Below are 21,454 nucleotides of genomic sequence, written 5' to 3'. Positions count from 1 at the left end.
TATCCTGGCCCTTTACAGAAACTTGACAGTCCTTTAGAAAAGCAGTTTGTGTTTTGAGGGTAGGGACAACATGGCAACCCAGTAACAAAAAATATATATTATGATGCCTTCCCAGAGCAACTTGTTATTTCACACTGTAAAATTTACAGCGACACAGAATAAAGCTTTAAGCTTTGAAGCAAGAGCTTCAGAGGTTGCTGTTGCCAGAAATGCTCTCAGGAAGAGTTGAAGGCCCCTGGGCATATTCTGGGAGCAGAACTGCCAGATCCCCATCAGGATCAGTCTCCAAGTGCCTTCCATTTCCTCATCTACCTCTCAGAATCCAGGCCGTTACTTAGACTTGTTACAGGTAAACCACAACTAACTGGAATTGCATAAGAGGTAGAATAGATTGAGATAAGAACTTCATTTTTTAAATTAAGTCCTAAAGATGAGAAAGATGTCAGAAACTAGAAAAAGCAGAGTCATAAATTCAAAGTACACACTACCATGTGAGCATGTGTATGTGTGTGTACACATATGTGTATGGAAAGATGTCAGAAACTAGAAAAAGCAGAGTCATAAATTCAAAGTACATACTACCATGTGAGCACGTATGTGTATATATTTGAGCTAGGAACAGAATACTATAAACCAGAGGAAACTCATTCCACTAAATAAAGGAATTTTATTGCAAATGTGCTGCACTGGAGACCTAAGTGGCCTCATTTCCTGGACTAGGTAGTCATGAAGTTGTTTTTAAGTGTGAAGGACACAGTTGTAACCCATAACTTTCAGCCTAAATGATAGCATTGCTCTGACAATACAGTGCTCCTGTTCTCAGCTGGAAGTGTGTCACATTTGTGTACCACCTTTTTAACACCTTTTATTTTTTTTTTGGAACAGAGACAGCATAAAATTCAGAGGTTAGTTGGGTTACCTCTTACTCTTCAAAAGAATGGCTTTGTCACTGCCTGTGATCTTTACATTATTAACAGGACACAAAAGCTGAGAGACTGGCAGACGTGGATGAGAGGTGGGTAGGAGGTATGGAGGAGGAGAATTTGGAATCACTCCCTGTCTTTTTATGCCAGAGGGAACCAGACAGGGAAGCTGGCTAGAGGACAGGCTGTTACCAGCTCTCATGATTTTGAAGGTTGCATAATTATTTTGTTAATATAAAGACAAAACTTTGTGACTCATATAGTTGCAGAAGACTGAGGAATCTTTTGAAGGCTAAAACGGGGCAGCATCTCCCAGTGTGATGGAACATGATCAAATAAATCCTACTTAGGACAAGTATCTGGGCATCTCTGGGGTTTACCATTCCATGTCCTACTTTGTCTCCCAGCAGCAAAGCATAACCTGCTTTCCCAGGCCACTTGAGACTTTGAGTCCTATTATGCAATGCCTATGGAGAGCTGAGCAGTGTATAAGAGAGGGAGAGTACTGAACAATTCAAAGCTGAAATAAACCTAGGCAGAGGTGCAGCCAACGAGAGTAAAAACACAGGAGTGCCTTGGGCCCTGGAAAAGCAAATTAAACAATAATTATTCCCTTTCTCCTTCGGATGTCATTAAAAACTCTATGTCAGTGCAAAGGTATCCCCAAACAAACACAAAACACAGCTGACTGTAGGGACCACATGATTTCTGGAGACTCCTGGACAGCAGGACAACGCCAGTTCAGAAACCCATCTGCCACCACCAGATACAGGCTGCAGGGGGGGCTGACTGGAGAACCACAGGGATGTAGTTTAAGCAACTATTTGGAACCTTCTCTGTGAGTTAAGACTTGCTGCTTCGTCTGCTGCCGTGTATATGTCAATGAATGACTGCCCCCTTTGTATTTTTCACAAGCCAACTCTAAATCACAATTAATGAAGGCATCTGGTTCTTTCAGTCATTTCATTTTACTCAGAGGAGGCAGATATGACATAGTATCGCTTTCAATAGCTGCCTGGAGAGTTGCTCAGATAAAATAAAGGGCAGAGAAAACACTGCCTAATCACAGTTCTCCTGTAATCGTAGCTCTCGGGGACCATTTTTTTCAGCAATGTATAACTGTCACTTTAGCCTACAAGAAACAGACATTTTCCTTCACCATGGGCTAATGTAGGCACCCTTGAGATAACAACAGCCATAGACCTGAGTCATAAAAAACCCACATCAATTTAATACTGCCATGTAATATATAACATAGGATACGGCAACTATAACAGAATAATACAGCTGTTTTAGAAATCCCCACCTGGCCGATCTAGAAACACTCATGGCTGCTTTCATTTGTGCCCTGCGGCCAGTCCGTAGTGGCGTGACGGTGTAAAGCCAGCTGAGCAGGGAAGCTGAACTGCCCATACCGCTGGATCTCGGCATAACCCAGCTGCCTTTCGCCGGCGCAGCTCCAGCTGGCCACGGCACGACGCTTCCAGCCTGCGCTTTCTTTTGGACACTAAACCTGGGGGAGAGCCCGGCGGGGAGAAGCCCCTCCCTCCCTCCCTGCCTCCCTCCGTCCGTCCCTCCCCGGCGCGGGTTTGCAGCACGCCGCTCGGCGGGCCCGGGCGCGGCGCCGGGCTCCGCGGGGCGGGGCGGCGGGCGGGCGGCCGCTGCTCGGGCCGGGGCGGGCGCTGCCCGCGCCTTTGCGTTCCTCGCTCCGCTGCCAGACAGCGGGGCTGCGGCGGCGCGGGCGGCATGTGGGCAGCGGCCCCTCTCCTGCTGCTGCTCCTGCTGCTGCTGGCGCGGCTGTGCCGGCGCGGGGCGGCGCGGCTGGAGCCGGCCGGCCGGGCCGTGCTCATCACGGGCTGTGACAGCGGCTTCGGGCACCTGCTGGCGCTCCGCCTGCACCGCCTGGGCTTCACCGTGTTCGCCGGCTGCCTGTGCCCCGGCGGGGACGGGGCGCGGCGGCTGCAGCGGGAGGCGGGCGGCGCCGGCCGGCTGCGCGTCCTGCGGCTCGATGTGACCCGCGCCCGCGACGTGCGCGCCGCCAGGGAGCTGGTGCTCAGCCACCTGCCCGAGCGAGGTGAGCGCCGGGGCGGCGCGGGCGGGGACCGGCAGCTCGGGCACCGGCGCACACGGCGTGCCAAGGGGACGGCTCGGTTCGCCGGGACTGCTGCCGGGGAGCTGCCTGACAGGGCCAGCTGGGCTGTCACAGCGTGAGCGTGGCGAGCACCGGCTCGGATGGGCTAGGTGCGCTCACCGCTATCGGTAAGGACGGCAGGATTTTATCAAAAATCCCTTGGGCCCGTCCGAAGGTGCCGGCAGTGTAAAGCAGGTGCGCTGCTCAGCGCGGCAAGGGGGAGCTTCACCTTTCCACAGGGAGAGGAACTCCCCGAGTGGGGCATCCCCGGAGCCCCTCTGCAGGTTCCCGAAAGCACAAGCGGCAAGAACGCGCAGAACAGAACATCGGAGCGGCGGGACTGGTGCGTTCCCGGGCGTGACTCGTGAAAGAGGAAATAGATAGAAGAAATGCAGCGAGGGCAGCTGCCGTGCCACACCAAAGCGGCTGCTTCTTGGAGCCGCTTGAGGTTTGTCAGGCTGGTCCCTGGAGAGGTTACTGAAAGGGAAATGTGTCAATTATGCACCCTGCAGGGAGTGTGCACCCAGCGGAGTGGATAGACTTAGCTCAGATTAATTGCAGACAACCTAAATCCTGGGTTATCCCTTCAGCACACGTGACACAGTGCAGGTGATGGGGCCACTCCTTTCCCTCTGGGACAGCAGGGTGGGAATTATCCAGTGTAATTCTGGGATACACTGTGCACAGCAGAGTTCCTCAGGCTCAGAAGCGAGGTTCCCTCCAAATCACAGACAAAGACTTCCTGCTTGTACACGGAATAGAAATGCAGAATGGGGCACACAGAGAGATAAGGAAATGCAAGGCCTCTGCCTGCCTGGCTCCTTAGCTCATTGGGAAGGGGATGGAATGAGAAGTGAAGGAAGAAAAAGCCTAGACATTGCTCATTAAGCACATGTATTTATGGTTGATCTTGACCTTATCTTAATAAGAGGCAGAGCCTTCCCCTCTCAGGCCTTTCCTTAACCTACAGATAAACACAAATGTCTCCCAAAAGCCCTTAAGGGTTCCCTGGGGACCAGGTCACCTGGAACTCTGGGTTTCCCACAATTTATGCTGCAATTCCAACAGCTTGTGCTGTCCTGCAGTGGTTGTGCCTGTGCTGCCATGGAGACCCTGGAGTCGTGGGTCAGCACTAACTCGTGGGTTGTCCTTGCTGCTTCCAGACTGTGCATGTGCCCTCAGAGCAATTCCAGGCCCATCCAGACTCTGAGCACGGCTGCTGTGGGATGCAGCAGGCACACAGTGTGGGCACAGTGCTGTTCTGGGCTGGCACCTGGGCTCTCACACCAGCCACACTGGGCTGGGCAACCACACACGTTTTATGAAACCTTTTTCCATGGCTGGGCACCTCTGCTGCTGCAGAATTTTGAAGATATTTTGCAAAGGCAGCAAAGAAGTAATAATTTTATAGATCCAGGTAGCACATAGGCCACATGGGGAAACTCACATTTATCAAGTACTCTTCCTTTTATTTAATAAGAAGAAGCAAAGGAGTTATTTTAATGTCTGCTGTTAATGGACTAAGACTGCAAGTGTTCTTTGTAATTTCTAAAATAGAGGGGCACAAATATTTTTATCTCAATTGTAAGGAAACTGTGACAATACTCTTGCAGACTATAAGCAAAAGACTTCAGTAGGAGTGTTCATTCTTGGCACCTCTGAAAATAGATATGTTGTTTTCTTTGGTATTTTACCTTTATAGAAACAGTTTCAATTTCACGATTAAACAGGAGGTTACCTATCATATTAACCAATTTATTTGTTAAATATAGAAATTGTATTTTTTTAATATTTGCGTCAAAGATTGTGTTTAATTAAATTATTTTTCATTAGGAAAGATAATTCTGAACCATTTGTAATTGCATTTGTGTTCTGAAATAATCTAGAAGGTCAGAACAGTACGTGACTACACAGAACATGTTACCTGCTACCCAAAGCGTGTGCCTCAAATCCCAGTTAACCAACCCTCAGGACATTTTCCCTGGTGGACCACGGGCAGCAACATGCAGGGCCTACAGCAGAGTCCTGACCAAAGTGGAAATGCAGCTCACACATTTGTAATGAGGAGAGCAGAGTAGATGGTAGTCCAGTAGATTGTTGGAAGTAAGCATTGGACAGATAAAAAGTCTGCTTTTGGTTTCTGCACACACAATTCAAACTGATACAGGAATCTAGTGGATGGTGGTGGAGGTTACAGTAGATCTTGCATTATGTTATTTAAAAGCTGTTGAAATTTAAAAGCTGTTAAAGCTGGATGTTAAAAACACCCACCTTTTAAGCAGCTGCTGGCAGTGTTCTGTATGTCACTGTTATCTTCTCAGTACTGTGGGACAGTTTTCTGTTTCTCCTTCCCCCTCCCTCAGAAGAGGAGGATTCTGTTCAGCAATTCCCCACAAATACTGGGAAGAGGAACCTGTCCCTGAGAACCACTAGGTATTGCTTAGGGATTGTTCCCTCCTTTTTTGCCATTTTAACTACAATTAGTTTCACACAGGTATGAAGGATTTTAGGTGCTGGACTTCTAAATTCTGATCACGAAAACATTCCTGTATTATTCCAAAAATAGTCACTTCAGTAATCCCAGGCCTAATGGTAAGTGTGCAAAGGCCAGGGATTCTGAATGAGACCTCAGAAGCTGGACCAAAATGAAGAGAAAGCAGGTAAATGATGATTGGTTTTTGCATGCCTGTGTTTAAGTAGTTCAGAGTAAGTCCTGGTAAAGATTAAATATTCTTTATGATTACAGTATCATCCTTTCCACAGACTATGCATCTCAGACGAGTAGGGCTTTTTGGCAGATATGCTTTCTTTTAAATAACCTTAATCTGCCTTTTTCCTGGGCCCAGGATAAGTAGACTCACAAAAGACTAAAAGAGACTTTCTAATTTAAGTATTCAGTATGAAATGTACACAAAAATTTGTAGAATATCAGAAAAAAATCAGAGTATCAGGAATAAAATACAGTTCTCCCTACACCTCCTATGTGTAACCATAACTAGCCCAAGCTCCTCATTATCTTCTCTCTGTTATACAAGAGTAGAAATCCAAAGCCAGTAAGAAATAGACCAGGACATCACAGCATGGTGATTCTGTTAGGCTCTACAGCATGCCTCAGAATTTTCCGATTTTCTTCTGTTTCAAATCAGAATTTGTCTTCCTTTTCTTGCCTGCTAAGAGTGGGTGACATTAGCTAGCTGGAACGGAGGGATATTAGTTTTAGTGCCACTTCCTACTCAAAGGATATGAAGTACTCTCTTACACTTAACATTGATTTTGTATTCACGGAATTCACCCATGGTACAATATTTTAGTCCAGACTCCCTATAGAAATAGATTATCCTTACAGTGAAGAGAATTTTAGCATAATATTCCAAGCAAAGGATGGTGACTCATGAATGGATGTAAATACAACTCAGGGATCTCATCTGGCCTGCTAGTACTCTGCACTGCTTAGTTTCCTTTAGTATTGGTCTGGACTCTATCAGGAGAGAGCCTGTCATTTTCATTTGGGCTCAGGCTTAGAGGAGAAACTCCAAAGATCAGTGATCCCAAGAATACCTGTTGGAATTTACTATGTGTGGCAGAATTCAGGTAGTATATGAGTGTTGGCACCAACACAGAAACAACCTGATTTTCAGAAGGTTTTGTTAACCTGCAGCTAGAGGGAAGGAGCTGTTATTTTGTGAGCTCTCAGAAATACACAGGCTGGCCTTGCCAGCAGCCACCCAGAGGCTTTGAAGCACCTGAGGCAAATAGCTGGAGAGAAGACTTAAGCCTTGCAAGATAAATTCTGAATTTCACAGTTTAGAGAAGGAGGAAGAAGATCAATTGTCTAAAGATTAATGGCTGTATTTCTGAAGGCCTGATGAAATCAGGAGTATGTGGAGCAAGTGTTCTTGTTGTGCTGCACAGGGTGCACTGGCAGAAGCAAAATGACTTTTTTTAAAAAAAGGTAAAGCTGAAATATCAGGAAGCAGCTTTTGCAGTGATGTTGGGATTTAGTTTGGGTTGTGTTACAGTGTTAGATTATATAAAAATAACCCTGAGTACAGAAACTCCAGCTTTGAACAGAAACAGATGGGGTGTGCAGTCACTCAGCCCATCTGCAGAGTGGATCATGTGCAAGTACAAAAATATTGATAATTAGCTTCTACAGAGGGCTCTCTAAGCCATTGATCTGGAAGCATTTATGGGGAGCTAAGTCCCATGGGGCTGGGTTCCATTTTAAGATGGAGAAATAAAGCCAGAGAATGATGGAAAGACATGGAAAAAGAGGGCAATGGTGAGTGGAAAAAAGAAGTCTAGGATGCCCAATTCCATGGTCAATTTTTAAGCTCATTTCCTCTCCTCTGTCAGCTAACATTTGGGGCCATGGAAACGAAGTGAGTCCAGAGGAAGCTGCTGCATTACTCGGGCAGCAGTCTTGTCTGTAACTAAAGTTGTAAGAGGGGTCCAGTGTCAAGGATTGCTGGCTGACAGGCTGCTGAACAGTGATTGATGCTCTCTGGAGGATAGAGTTCTCCATGTTCTGTGTGGTAAATTATTAATTTTGAGTGTTTTTCCCTGCAAATGAGACATTCACTAAAAGAAATCAGTTTCTTTCTCTGTTTAAAGACCAATTTCATTATGTAATACCAGTAGTGTATATATATGCTAGAAAAGCTTACATAGGTCTGCTTTACAAACTAATGCCAAAAATTTCCTGTTTCATCTCTAACTGCTGTTCTGAATGAAATCTGATACTTGCACTTCTTGGCGGGGCTCTGGAAGGACCCATGAGAAATGGGTATTTCAAGATACCATGAAATTATTGCAGTAGTTTCGTCAGAGAAGATCAGAAAGAAAAGCATTCAGCCCAAAGGTTTCTGCAAAGGCAAAGGTTTGCCTTGACTAAGGTGATCAAAAGTCCCCTGAGAATAACTCTGCTGCCACAGGTACAGGAGGCTACAGCTGGGTCAGCTCACCCTGCCCCAAACTCATGTGTCCAGAGGAAGAGAGGCACTAAAACCTGCCCTGCCTCCCCAGAAACCCAGGCTTGGAGGTCCTGTAGAAGGCATGACAAAACAATTGTTTGCCCTGGACACCTAGAAGGATTCCTTAAAAGAAGTGCATGAGCAAAATTGCCAAGGCAGGCAGAAGTAAGGTGCGAATTGAGCTGTTCCAGGGCCAGGCTGGCCCGGCGCTCCTGCGTTCCGCTGCTGTCACCCTCGAGATGCTGGCAGTGAGGACTGAGGGCAGGAGCAGACAAGTTTCCAAAAGCACGGTGTCAGTCCCTGCTTTGCTGGCCAGCCGCAGTGGGGGGCTGTGCAGGCAGGCACAAGCCAGCACGCTCGGTCAGCAGGTGGGCAGCGTGTGAGCTGCAGCGTGTGAGTGAGTGCTCCCGCTGCAGCACAGCATTCCTGAGCTCAGCTTGTCAGCTCTGTTAGCGCTGGGCTCTCGGGAGACCTGCTGTGCCTGTGGGCTGCAGGTTCAGCTCCCTGTCACTGAGCTCGGGCACAGCGAGCCTCACTGCCAATGCCTCGCTGCTTGTGAACGCTGACATCTTTCTCCTTAGCACCATCTGGCATTACATGGGCAAAAATGTTGTTCAAGTGTACAAAATTTTAAAAATACTGTAGCCACTGACCCTGTTGCAGCCATGTACCTGATTGTGGCTGATTTCAGAAGAAAGCAGAGCTCAAGTCTTGGAAAAAGATGCAAGACTTAGGCTCTTAAATTAGTCAGGCACTTTGAAAATAATACCCCTTAGCCTTTAGACCGCTTAATATAATTTTCACAAAGCTGCTCATAGCACACAGTGGGATTAAAGTAATTAAAATATCATGGTACACCACATTGGCAGTAAGATGTAGTCTCCCAGGTCATGTTATTCATAAATATCTTAAGACAACTATAGAGTAGGCAATTATTAAATAGCACTGAGACTTATAAGGAAAGGTGTCCCTGATCATGGGAGGGGGGTAGAACTGGATGATCTTTAATGGCTTTTCCAACCCAAACTATTCTGATCCCATTTAGCCCAGGTTATGGCCACAATGGCATTCCTTCATTAAACAAAACATGCCTGCACTTTAAAGTGGGAAAGACAAAGATGTTACACAACCATACAGTTTCTTCAAGGGTCCGAATCAGTGGTGTTTGTTATCTAACAGTGGCTGCTTTGCAGTTAAAGGTGCTTGCTGAGTCATTTCTCTTCCATAGGTTTCTGGGGCCTTGTCAACAATGCAGGAATATCAACATTTGGTGAGACAGGGTGGCTGCCTATGGAGACATATGAAAAATTTGCAGATGTGAATATCCTTGGGAGCATCAGGACAACCCTGGCATTTCTTCCCCTTCTAAGGAAATACAAGGGTAATGCTAATCCACTGTTACTTAGAGTTGTAGAATAATTAGCTTACTATAATCAGGGTAATGTAACATCTATAAAAGAGGCTTTAATTGTCTTTTATTGAACTGAAATGACAGCCTCCTTCTGTGTGGCCTGAAAGAGCAACTTGATCCTGAAAAGAGCGTGAAGCCATAAAGGGAAAAAATATCCTTAAACATTTTGTCTTTGCAGTACATAGAAAAAAGTGTTTATAAATAAGGATTTCTCTCAGTGTTTGACCCAAGAAAGAGGAAGAATATTTACTGTACATCATTAAGCCCAGGCAAGCCTTTTTAAGCACTGACAATCGGAAAACACCAAGATCCATTAAACTGCCTAATTTTATTATTTAGGCTTTACAATTTTATTGTTTGACAATTAGGAGAGGAGGAATGACCCTACAGAGGTGAACTAGAGACATCCAACTTCCAGTTCCAGCTCTATGGAGCCTCTGTGACCTTGGGCAGGAAACTTCAAGTATGTAGAGGTGCATGGGTATCCAGTGGGATAAATGTATTTGCATGAACCTCCCTACATGTGGGCTTTATCCTTCTTTCTAAGAAGTGAATGTTTAACAGCCCTCTGCAGCATGGCAGCATGTCTTGGGTGCTTTGCAGTTTGTCCTCTACCTGTCTCCATCTGTGTTTGGGGAGGAAGATCCCCTCTTCCTTGTCTGTTCTGACTGTAGGCTCTTTAGGGGGAGGATTTGTGCTCTGTGTGCAGCATCAAGCACAGGAAGGGGTCGGTTTCACCTGGAAACCCCAGGTGTCACTGCTACACAAACTTGGTAAGATAAAAGCATCGCTTTTTTTGGGCTATTCTGCTTCTTTCTGCTTGGCTGCCTTTGGTAGATGATATTCTGACAGAAGAAGAAAGAAACCTTTAAGTACTGTGAGCTGGATGTGGTTTTGTAGCAGAATGTGCTATTGTGTATACCCAGTGAGTGTGTTATGTGGCCATTACACAGGGAGACATCTCTTTTCCCTGTTGTGTCCTACTTGCTGCTGGGACTCTGTGATGCTGATCCACCAGAGGCATTTCTCTGACCCCATGAGCTGCACAGGGTTATTTTGAAGCAAAGGGGACTAACAGTGCGTGCAATATTAAGCACATGCATAAACCTTTAGAAGGTTTGGGTCTGGATGGCTGCACACACACCTCAGCTCAAAGGAACATTCTGTATCTGTCCCAGGGCTGTCAGTGTTTCCTTGATTAACTCCTGCACTCCATTTTCAAGTACTGTCTATGTAGGAGAGGAGGCCAAGGCACTCTAAGAAGAATCCTAGATTTGCTGTTGCCTTCCTTGCAGGAACAGCCAGGATATCTAAAATTTATGTGTTTGGGGGCAGCAAGTAATCTCTCCAAATGAAAAGCTTGACTTAGAGACATTGGAGCATTCTCCTGGGGAAGCTGAGTTTCAATTCCCTTAGACACTTTAGAGAGAAGTTAAATGAGGTGTCCCACATCCTGGGTGTGAGCCCCATCTACTCAGCTACTGGACAAGGGAGGCAGAGGTCATCCTACACATTGATTACTGCCATGGATGTGCACCTGTTCTAAGAAACACTTCAAAATTATTAATACAATTATTAATACTTGTAAAGGGAGGTAATGCCCTCCAGCCTAGGGCTTAAACATTCTGCCCTGAGAGGAGCAACATTTCCCCATGTCTTTTCCAGCTGGCCAGGCCAGCTGATAGGGCATCTTGGTCAAGCTGGTAGTTTGGGGTGCTGTATAGGAAGGCAGGGAACCTAATTCAGAATGAGAGATTTCACTGGATTCCCGTGCTACCTTTTGATATCCCCCAAGCCTCTTCCATTTGGTGACATCTGGGGCCCAGATGTTATCTGCACCTGTGGCAGCAGCAGGAGTGCAGCTGTGTTCTCTGCATTGTCAGTGACAGCACCATCTGCTCCCTCAGCCCTGGTATTTGTATGTCCACACTCGGACATTCCTTAGCGCATGGTAGGACTGTGTGACAGAAGTTTACAAGGAAACAATGGAAATGAACCACAGTCCAGTGCCTCACATGAGGAATCTCGTGATTTAAGGCATGCCTGCACTCAGCAGGAGTTAGAAGGGAGGGAAAGCAGCACAGATCAGGGGAATCATTGTAAGGTATTGTAAACCTGCATACATTTGGCAAGTCTCATTTCCTCAGTGAAACTTAGCACTGTAGAGTCTGGCTTGGACTTCATATGCACAGTTACAGAAGCTGGTCTCAGTGCAGAGCCATCATTAGCACAGAAAAAACTGATATTAGTAACCATATCATCTACCTCAGGGAAAATCACCTCTCCTCTCCCCTGCAGTCCTTCTCTTACTAGCACAGTCTCTCACTACTATTTTTCAGTCTTTAGGGCACTGCTTTGTTTCCATCTTTTTCATCCTATCTCAGGCTCAGAAGGAATAAGCAGCACACCGGGAATGTGTTACACTTTGTCTAGCCCAACATCTGTCACTAGGTGGAAGATTTTTGTGTGAAGTTTTCTGCTCAGCAGAGCTGAGTGCCCATCTGTGCTGGGACTGCACACTGACACTGCCCAGTTTTGGCACAGAGTGCAGGAAAACAGTCTCCAGCTAAACACCACATTCTTAGCAGCTCAAGACTGAGGCAAACCAATTCCATGCTAAAGACTGAGAGTGAAGTTATGTTATTTGCACTGTTTTCTCTCCAGGACGTATTGTTTTCATGTCCAGCGTCGTTGCCTATTTTACTCTGGGAAATGGCATTTATTCTATGACCAAGGCAGCTATTGAAAAATTTTGTGATGCTTTAAGACTGGAAATGAAAAAGTTTGGTGTCCAGGTAAGTGATGTAATGAGTTATGCGAAACAAAGTAACAAAGATAAAAGCTCAGAAATGCATTCATGGGTGCAGATTCCTTCTGGAAAGAGGTGGTTTCTCTGTGGCTAATCAGTCAGCTGGAAATCACTGGGAAGAGCAGTCTTGGGGGATATTTTTTGTTCTGAGAAGCTGCTGGGTAACAGCCTGTGTGCCAGCACTGAAATTTCCACATCCTCTGCAGTGGAGAAGCTTCCTGACACAGGCGTGCCTGAGCTCCCACCAGCAGCGAGGAACCCAAATGTTCCCTGGGTGGCTGCAAAGAGCCCAGACACTGAGAGCTGTGCAGCCACAACTTGTCACTTGCCTGAGGGATTCTTTCTCTCTTACAGCACCAACTCCTTTAGTGAGAACAGCTCGCTGCAAGAGGCAGCATTGTACAGAGTAGTTATGTTTTTGTTCTCTTAACCTAAGTGGCTCTCAGAGTGCTCTTAGTGCCCTAAGCAACTCTAATAGACAAACCTGAAGATTAGATCCCTAAGTAGCTTCACTGGGCTTTTTCCTTGGAGTCACTCTACTGCTGAAACACTTTTCTCAAACACTCAAAGTCTTCCGTGTCAGGTTTGCATTGGTGTACTGTTTATGTACACAGATTTACAGCATTGTTCATAAGCTTTGTGTTGGAAAATATTACAACTATGCATCTATTAGCTACCCCTGTCAGATAAATATGAGGGCCTGTAAATACAAGTGACTTTACACATCCTAATACCACACAGCATGATGAGGATTTCTGCTGATTAGCTGAGGATAATCTCAAATGCATGGAAGGGCTTAGTTTAACAGGTTAGCTACTCTGGTTGATTTGGGATTTTTGCTGTTCCATCTCTGCAGTAGTCCCAGCACATAAATGAGCGAGACAGGCTGACAAACATTTCTGGAGTATCTTTGAGAGGTATTTTTCTGTTTCTTGCTGTATGCAAGATGCTGGCTGGCACTTGCCTGAGAACCTGCCCTGCAGAGAGCCTACAAAATACAGGGTCCCTTTTTGCTGTGCTCCCTCGCACTGCTCTGTTGTCCTGTCTGTCCTTTCAGGAGAAAGCTGCACAGGGGTGGCAAGGAGCAGATGGAGCTATGGCTCTGTCCCACTGAACTCTGGCCAGGCAAGCTGACAGCCTACAGGAAACAAAGTGGGTGTCTTCCAGTAGAAAGGCTACAGAAAACGTGGGAAGGACAAAAACCAAACCATCTCTCCTTCTTTCCAAGCCAACTCCAAAAAAGGAAGCTTCCAAAACCCTTTGTTAACAATAAACGTGGGAAGTTTACTATTTAGCTGATACCACACGCACTTCTAAATAGCAGCAGAAGGGAGGGCTCCCGAGGATTCTGTGTGACAAACCCGCTCGAGGCAGCATGAAGCTGTTCCAGCTGAGCACACCATCCCTTTGCTGGGCTTTGTCTGCATGCCTCCCTTCTCCCCGTGCATAGGACCTGCACCCCAGTCCTCCTGAGAGCAGCGAATCCATCGCCATGCAGGCCAGCAGGCAGGGACTGACGCAGCTGGGCTGGGTGGCTGAGTGAAGACATCAGGGTTTTATACCATCACAGCCTTCCCAGAGAATGCCTGTCAGATCCCCAAGTCTCTGACACAGCTCAGCATGGGTTTTCCTCACCTTGTGTTGCTGTCTTTAGAAACCAGGTCAGTTAAATGCCACGGAGCTTTTAATGTTGTATATCTACAAATAGTTTGAACAAGGCTGCTGCTAACTGAGGAACAGCATGTGTGCTGTGAGTGCTCAGCCCACTCCAAAACTCCCTGGAATACTCAGAAGGGAGCAGAACAGCGGCAATACACAAAGAAAGTGTGGAGCAGCAAAGGACTTGTGTGCTTTCATTTAAATCTGTGTGTACAAATCTACAGAAATCTGCTGATGGCTTCGGTGTGAGGCAGAGCAGGACCTTTGGTCCCACTGTTCTTCACTGACAAGACCTAGTTTACTTTTAATTTCACCTTCTTGGGGAAAACAGCACTTCTTTCCCCAGGACCTGATAATTTTCTTTAGTGCCTCCTTTTATCCCAAATGGGGTCAAAAATTATCAATCACAGGGCTCTCCACTGAGTGAAAAATCCAAAATATTCCACTTTGGAGATATCAAAGTCATACTGAAATGCTTTGTCTCAGTATTGTCAAAACATTTATACTCTTAAGGGTTGTCCAGCAATCAAAGAAATCTATTGCATTTTGTGAGAGTGTGCTAAGTATTCAAAACAAGAACATTAACATCAGAGTGAAATGAGGAAGTCAAAATGAAGCACCTCTGCAACCTTAAATATTTCACAGGAATATATTTGATTTCAAGTTTCCAGGGTTAAAATTTCAACAAAGCAGCATTTTCTGTCTGGCTGTAGAAAGCTTTTGGTCTGTGTTACTGACGATAGTATTTAATTGAATTCACAATGGCTGATTGCACCTGGGTAAGTTTTACATCTCGCTTTCAGGTCTGTATTATCCAGCCAGGAAATTATGCACGCTCTACAAAAATTCAGCCACCGCTCAGTGCCGAAGAGATCTGGAGTGAACTGAGTGAAGAGGAAAAGGCTGTTTACAACAAGGAGTACGTTCAAGAGCGGGCAAACTTTTTCAACAGCATCCTCAGTGAGGGAAGCACTAATGGCAATGAGGTTGTGGATGCTATGGTGGATGCTCTGACATCTCCTGCACCCAAGGCACGTTACATGGTGGCGAAGCTGAAGGAGAAGGTCCTGGTGTTTGTGTGTGCTTTGTTCCCGACTGTTGTGATGGATTCTGTTCTGTCTTATGCTCTGAGCAAAGTAAAACTTGCATAGCCTACAGTGGTGCTATCACTGACTCAGGTGAGGCAGTTTATAAAATGTGAGAGTCAGAGCTGAATTGAATGCCCCTGTGTGTCAGTACAGTGACACCGATTAACTAGTGCAAACTCTGGAGTCTCCCTAGTCAGAACTGTCACTGATTGCTGGGGAAAAACATACAGGACCCTGTGTAAAATTAAATCATTTGTTTAAGTAACTTTATCTCTTCCCTGTGGAAAAACCCCATCCACTTACGCTGCTTTAGTTATTGCCTGGAAAATTTAATACATCTTTTTCTAAAGCAATAGCAGGTTGTGTTACAGACATGATGCAGACAAAACGGAGCACATCCTACAGGGCAGCTGTACACCTGAAGTCATTACAGCAGAGATGAAAAGCCCTTACTTGTAGAAACCTGAGTAGCTATTTATTCAGGGGTGATAGGAGGAGGTTAAAGCAAAAGTCATAGAAATGAGCATTGGACCTCGAAATACTTGGAATGGAGTTAAATGGCTGTAGCAAGTTAGGAAGTCTTGAAGCTCTGGGCAATCTGGTTAAGTGAAAGGTGTTCCTGCCCACAAGAGAGGGGCTGGAATTTGATGATCTCTAAGGTCCTTCCCAACCCAAACCATTCTGTGATTCTATGAATAATAAAGTTGTAATATAAAAACATTGTCTTGGCTAACTACAGTTCAGCCCTTTTTCAGGTGTTCTGGATAAATGTGTAACAAAGCAGATACATCACAGTCTTCAGAAAACAAGTTACATGTTCCATTTATAAACAAGTATTTAATCCTAAATAAACTCTATCCTTTATCTAATGTTTGGATTAATCAATGTGTTGACCTGAAGTGTAGTGAGAGAGCTAAACACCAAGGAGCCCTATCAGTATACTTGGAGCTCAGAAAGAACATATTCAGGTTTGGCTGCTATTGTAAGGAATAATGTCTGAAGAAAAGAATACCTACTAACAGGAAAGGGAAACATTAGTAACAATTTCTCTATGAGAGTAATTGATCACCGTAGCTCCATTAACACTCTCCTACTAATTGCCATGGAAAAGATTGCTGGTTTACACATACAGTTTTAAATTTGACTTGATTGTGGTATGGCACAAAATCCAAGAACTCTGGTACCAAAAGAACCCAGAAAAGCTGGGATGAACTGTGGTGGCAGTGATAGATACAGGTCAGCAGCACCGAGCATTAGCTTCCCCCATGCCAGGTGTCCCTTATCAAATCTAAGACTCTGCTGTAAGTTGACTCAGTTAACTTTTTCATCTGAAGCAGAAATTGCACCCTCTGCCTGGGAAGTATTTCCTAACATATTTAATTAATTGCTGAGAAAATTTATGCTCTCTCCTGGTAGGTTAATTTGGGCAGTGTGAATCAGAACAGAGGCGAGATGAGCCCACAGAGTGACAATTCCAGTCTCTCTCCTGGTACATTCAGCAGTGGAACAGCCACTGCACATGTCAGAGATTGTGGAACATGTTATTTCTCTTTCTAAATGCTGAACCCATCTCTGGAGCTGGCATTGGCAGGAAGACAAGCCTGGGCTCCCAACTGTTCCACAGACTGTCAATAGCAGGATAATCAGATGATTATCATCCCTCTCCTCATTTAACCACAACTGAGCAAGGCCAAGCAAGGGAACAGGAATGAGGCTTATTCCAGCTGAACCAATCAATTTCTTGTATAGGAGTTCCCCCTGCTTGACCTCAGGGATTTCAGCAGCCCTGCATGGCTTTGGAAGCACTGCTGTCATGCCCTTAGCTGTTCTTTGTGCAGACTGCCCTTCCTCACAGCAAGCAGCACTGGACTCCCCAAGCAGCTTTGAAGCCCAGATGTTTTTCCATCTGTCAGGCCCAGGGTACAAGTGCTGATCTCTGCCCCGTTACACTGTCTCCCTTCTGTTTGCGTTTCTAGAAGCTCCTGCACTGAGTTGCTGAGAGCCAGCGCCATCAGATCTGCCTCACAGACACAGAATAACTTCCAACTGGAAATTCTTTATTTGCTGGGTATGGGGTGAAGCATGTGATCAATATTTCAGTAGCCTCATGTAACATAAGATGAGAAAGACTCCAGAACATTTACTCCCTCACCTTGAAAACTGAGAACTTGCAGTGCAAAGGATTTTAAGCAGGATACAGTGACAGGGTGAGATCTGATGGGACAAATAAGGCAGTTTGTATTTTCATTGCCATCTAACCATCGGCCTGGAAGCTAACTGAAAACCAGCTACAAAATTATCTTTATTTCTTCCCCTTACTTTTTAAGCATTATGATCTGCAGATAAAAAACTAATAAAGAGAGTCAGAGTTTGTTATTAACAGAACATCCCACTGAAGTCATCTGGAATTCTCCCCCTGAGTTCTGTGTGTTTCAAGCCACAGTGTTAGACAAGTAAACATGAAAATAAGTAGCAGAAATAATTTCAGAATCCCTGGGCTGAGTAGAAAAGAGACCCTCATAGGAAATGGTGATGGAAGGGGTGCTTTCCCTCCTCCACAAGTGCCACAGGGTACAGAAGCTGCAGGATCAGTAACAGAAGGCTTTACTGAACAAACCTTGCTAACCAAGCCAGTGATGAACTCCGAGGACTCCCAGAGCTGTCAGCTCTTCAGTGAGCTCCTGCCCTGCTCTGTGGCACTGGAAAGCTCCCCTGACTCTAGGGATCCCAGCCCTCATCCTGGGAAGAACATGCTGGGAGTGCAGAGCTGCTGGACTGCCCCACCATCCCTTTTTACTTTGCCACATCCCTGGCTGAGGAGTGCCTGCCTCTTCCTCAGTAACTCTGAAATCACCTTTACCTCAAGTCAAGTTGAAGTGCAGGGGCATACAAGAAGTCTGTATTTACAACATCCAAAAAAGAAACAGTTTTAGAGAAAATTTAGGTGACAAAGATAAAAGAACAAAACCAAACAAACCCCCCCCAAACCCCCACAACCAAAATTCAATTGACATTGCTCTTATACCTGAAACACCCCTCTCCCAAAACCCAGCTAACCTGCTGCAGATCCTTTCCTGAGACTGTTTTTCTAGGTAACATTCATCTGAGCTGCATTCAACAGAGAACTTCTTGGCAAAACGCTTCAGCTTTTGTCACTATTTGTCTTTATAAGCCTTGCTGACAATTTGGGAATTTTTTTTCCCTTGAAAACAGTCATACCAAAAGAGACTCAGCTTTCTTCCCAAGTCTCTTCTCCAAGGACACAGTATCAGGGACCTAATGCAGTTATTTCATGGATTTTCTCCTTGATGAAAAGGCCTATTCCTAAGAGTGCATATTAAGTGGTAGAAAGAATCGGTGCTGGTTTTGCAAAGCAATTATAGAAAGAGTATAAAGAAGAGTGAAAAAACCTAAACCAGTCTGGCAAGTTGTACATTGATCCAACAGCTTCATACAGTGGCATCAAAACAGAAACAGAGCAGATGCCAGGAAATACAGGAGGAGGAGCTGGGTGGTACCTGCCAGCACAGTCCTGAGGAGGCTGTGCTGCTCCACGAAACAAAGGCTGTCTCAAGGAGGAGACTACTCCCTCCCTTGAGAGGGCACAGTTGGAGCAATGCCCCCACAACAGCTCCCAAGATGACCTTCAGAATTAGCCAAATGTGTAAATTTATGTCATTTTCCCAAGCTGGCAGGTCTGAATAAGGACATTTTGGGTGGAATGCACCACACAGCAGATTTTTTTGCAGTAGCATCAGAATCCAGAGAGATGAATACCAGTGATAATTACTTCCACAGTAAAAAGGCTTAAGTAAAAACCAGGCAATCCTCAAGCACACCTTGCAGCTGACCAGCCCAGCTCCCCCTGATGTCAACAGGACTCCAGGGCCATCCAGCCCGAGAGTCCTTGTGGTGCACAGCGTCCCTCCAGAGGTCAGCTGTGGGACAGCTGCAGCATCGGCTTTGACTTCCACAGAGAAAGCCCAGCACAAGGCAGAGACAGCAAGTGGAACAGGGGATGTAGCTGGATTGTCCCACATGTTCCAGGAGGGACTGTGCAGTGCTCTCAGCCTGGCACCTTCTGCTAGCACCAAACAAAACTTCATAGCCTTTGGATTTTGAATTGGAAGCATGCATTCAGAGTGAAACATTTTCATGTGTAATTAGATGATTTTGGAGCTGCAAAGTGAGCATGCCAGTAATGGGGGCTTTACCTATCATGGAGAAGAATGTATGTTGCAGGAACAATTGAGGTTAATGTTTAAGAGTACATTAAACAAGGGGGAAACAGTAATAAACGTTCCTTGGAATAATCTTGATTTGGACATGATTTAGCAGTGATCTCATTATTAGACACAGTGGGCAAAACCTCTCTGCTGTGGGCTCCACAGATGGCATTCATCCAGGGAACCACGAAGCCGGCGGAGCACCTCTTGGACTGTCCCAGAAGCTCCTTCCTGGCTGTGAGGGGAGCTGCGTGCAGCACCAGGACAGAGCAGCCCCAAGGCTGCCCTAACTCCCAGCACACCAGAGCTCTGGGCAGCACTGCCCTCCGTGAGCGCTCGGCACTGGCACACCTGGGCCCGTGCCAGAGCACGTGGACACCGTGCCCACGCCTGGGCTGGGCCGTGTCGCCCAGGCTCGGCTCTGGGAGCGCCAGGCATGCTCAAAGCTCGGGGCACTTCACACCTTCCCTTCCTTAGGGCACTCAGTTTTTACTGGCACCATCCCTCCTGCATTTCCTGCAGTAGCTTGCACTCCTCCGAGACTGAGCTGTCAGCCAAAAAGAGCCCAGCAGCTTGAGGCTTCAGACCTTAGAATAATTTTCTCTGGTGAGCTTTATTTATCTCTATAGGCAGGGAATACTCTGAATTTCTATAAGAGGATTTTAATCCTATTTATTTTGGAGATGTTTCAGTACCCTAATATACTTTATTTATCTCTATAGGCAGGGAATACTCTGAATTTCTATAAGAGGATTTTAATCCTATTTATTTTGGACATTTCAGTACCCTAATATGAGAGCAGTGCCTCTGCTCTTGAAGCCACTTTGCTTTGAACCATCCAATATGATGCTGAGCTGCTGGAAAAGGAAGCTTTGCTTCTTGCATCATGAATCCTCATTATCACTCTCAAAAAGCTCATGGAAGGCTGATCACCATGAGAAAATAAATCAAGCATAAAAATCTACACATATACAGGTGCAGTTACATGCACATTCACATTTGGGGTGAAATACCAAGTACCCAGACTGGTTGTAGTCTGGTTGTGGTGTTTCCACAACTTCCAGAGAAAAGGCATGCAGATGTTTCAGACAGGATATTCAGTTATTTCCATATTGGACTAAATTTCAAAATACATGTGCTAACTTTTCTAATGGGAATTTAATGCGTGCTGCTCAACAAAGTGAAAAAGAAGAATTTACCCCGGGCCTTTGGCCAAGACATGTGTCTCCTTATTTGTGGCAACAGCAAAAGCAAGTCTTACACAGAACAGGCTAGGAAACATCCTCTACTGTGCCATGTCTGCAACAACCATTTAGTGCAGCCAAGGAGAAAGAGAGGGGCCTGGATGCTACGTTTTCCAAAAAGGACAGCAATACACCAAGGCACGACAGTGCATCACTACCAGTCCAGCCAATTTGCACCACAGAGTGCTAACACGAAATAGCTGCTGAACAAATGGCACTCCTTGCAGGGTAAATAATGAAACTTTATGCTAAAACAATGTTTTTTCTTGTTGTGACTCACCACACAGTCCCATGGCTTTCATCAAACGCCTTTCCATGCTGTTGGACATGCATCCAGCTGTGTCACCACTTTCCTGGCAGAAGAGATTTCACATCAAAAAACAATTCTTTTTTTTTTAATTTTTTTTTTTAAATTTCCTAACGCTAGAGGTGATTTGCAAATAATTCAACAGCCAGGCTTGGCCAGGAACAAGACAGGCAGTGTGGCTGCAGTTATCCCATGCATACATGGCTACTGAGCCTGGCAGGAGCACTGAGGGCTGGGCTGGCAGTGCATTTGGGAATTCGGCACTAAAGGAAAAGGACGGAAAGGAGATGCAGAGCTCGGGCAGTCCCAGGGTTAGTTAGTGCTGCTGCCTTTTAGAAGGACTTAGGCTTCACTTGACAAGCTCTGAGCGTTTTCCCCCGTTCACTGGCAGTTTTCTGCCGTTAATACAGGTTTCTCTATCCAACTGACTGCCAACGATCCCATTTCCATCCAAGCTCATTTACATTATTGTGCTACACAAACCCTGGGGGAATGGCCGGGCAGTTGGGTGATGATACACGAACCTTGCCACTCCATTTTTGTGGCAACTCCAGAAAAGTCTGGAGCTGAAACAACCACACAGCGTTGCCTCTTCCCATGGGGGAGCAAAAGGAGGCTTGCCGAGTAAGTCAGCTACAAGCAGAGAGAGCCCAGGACACCCAAGTCCTTCCCGAGTGCCCGCC

At 45.8% G+C, this 21,454-nt stretch overlaps 1 protein-coding gene across 1 annotated transcript; it reads left to right on the top strand.

The window, feature by feature from the left end:
- The first annotated feature begins 2,669 nt into the window (after positions 1-2,669).
- On the top strand, positions 2,670-15,359 carry LOC121342664 (D-beta-hydroxybutyrate dehydrogenase, mitochondrial-like). Its single transcript, XM_041417248.1, has 4 exons — positions 2,670-2,997; positions 9,256-9,408; positions 12,103-12,233; positions 14,710-15,359. The coding sequence occupies exons 1-4, from the start codon at positions 2,670-2,672 to the stop codon at positions 15,055-15,057; spliced, it is 960 nt and encodes a 319-aa protein (XP_041273182.1). The 3' UTR covers positions 15,058-15,359.
- Positions 15,360-21,454: the final 6,095 nt, after the last annotated feature.

Source organism: Onychostruthus taczanowskii, unplaced genomic scaffold (assembly GCF_017590055.1).
Source record: "Onychostruthus taczanowskii isolate IOZ18803 unplaced genomic scaffold, ASM1759005v1 scaffold55, whole genome shotgun sequence".
Taxonomy (NCBI): Eukaryota; Metazoa; Chordata; class Aves; order Passeriformes; family Passeridae; genus Onychostruthus; species Onychostruthus taczanowskii.
This window is presented reverse-complemented; position numbering and strand designations above follow the sequence as displayed.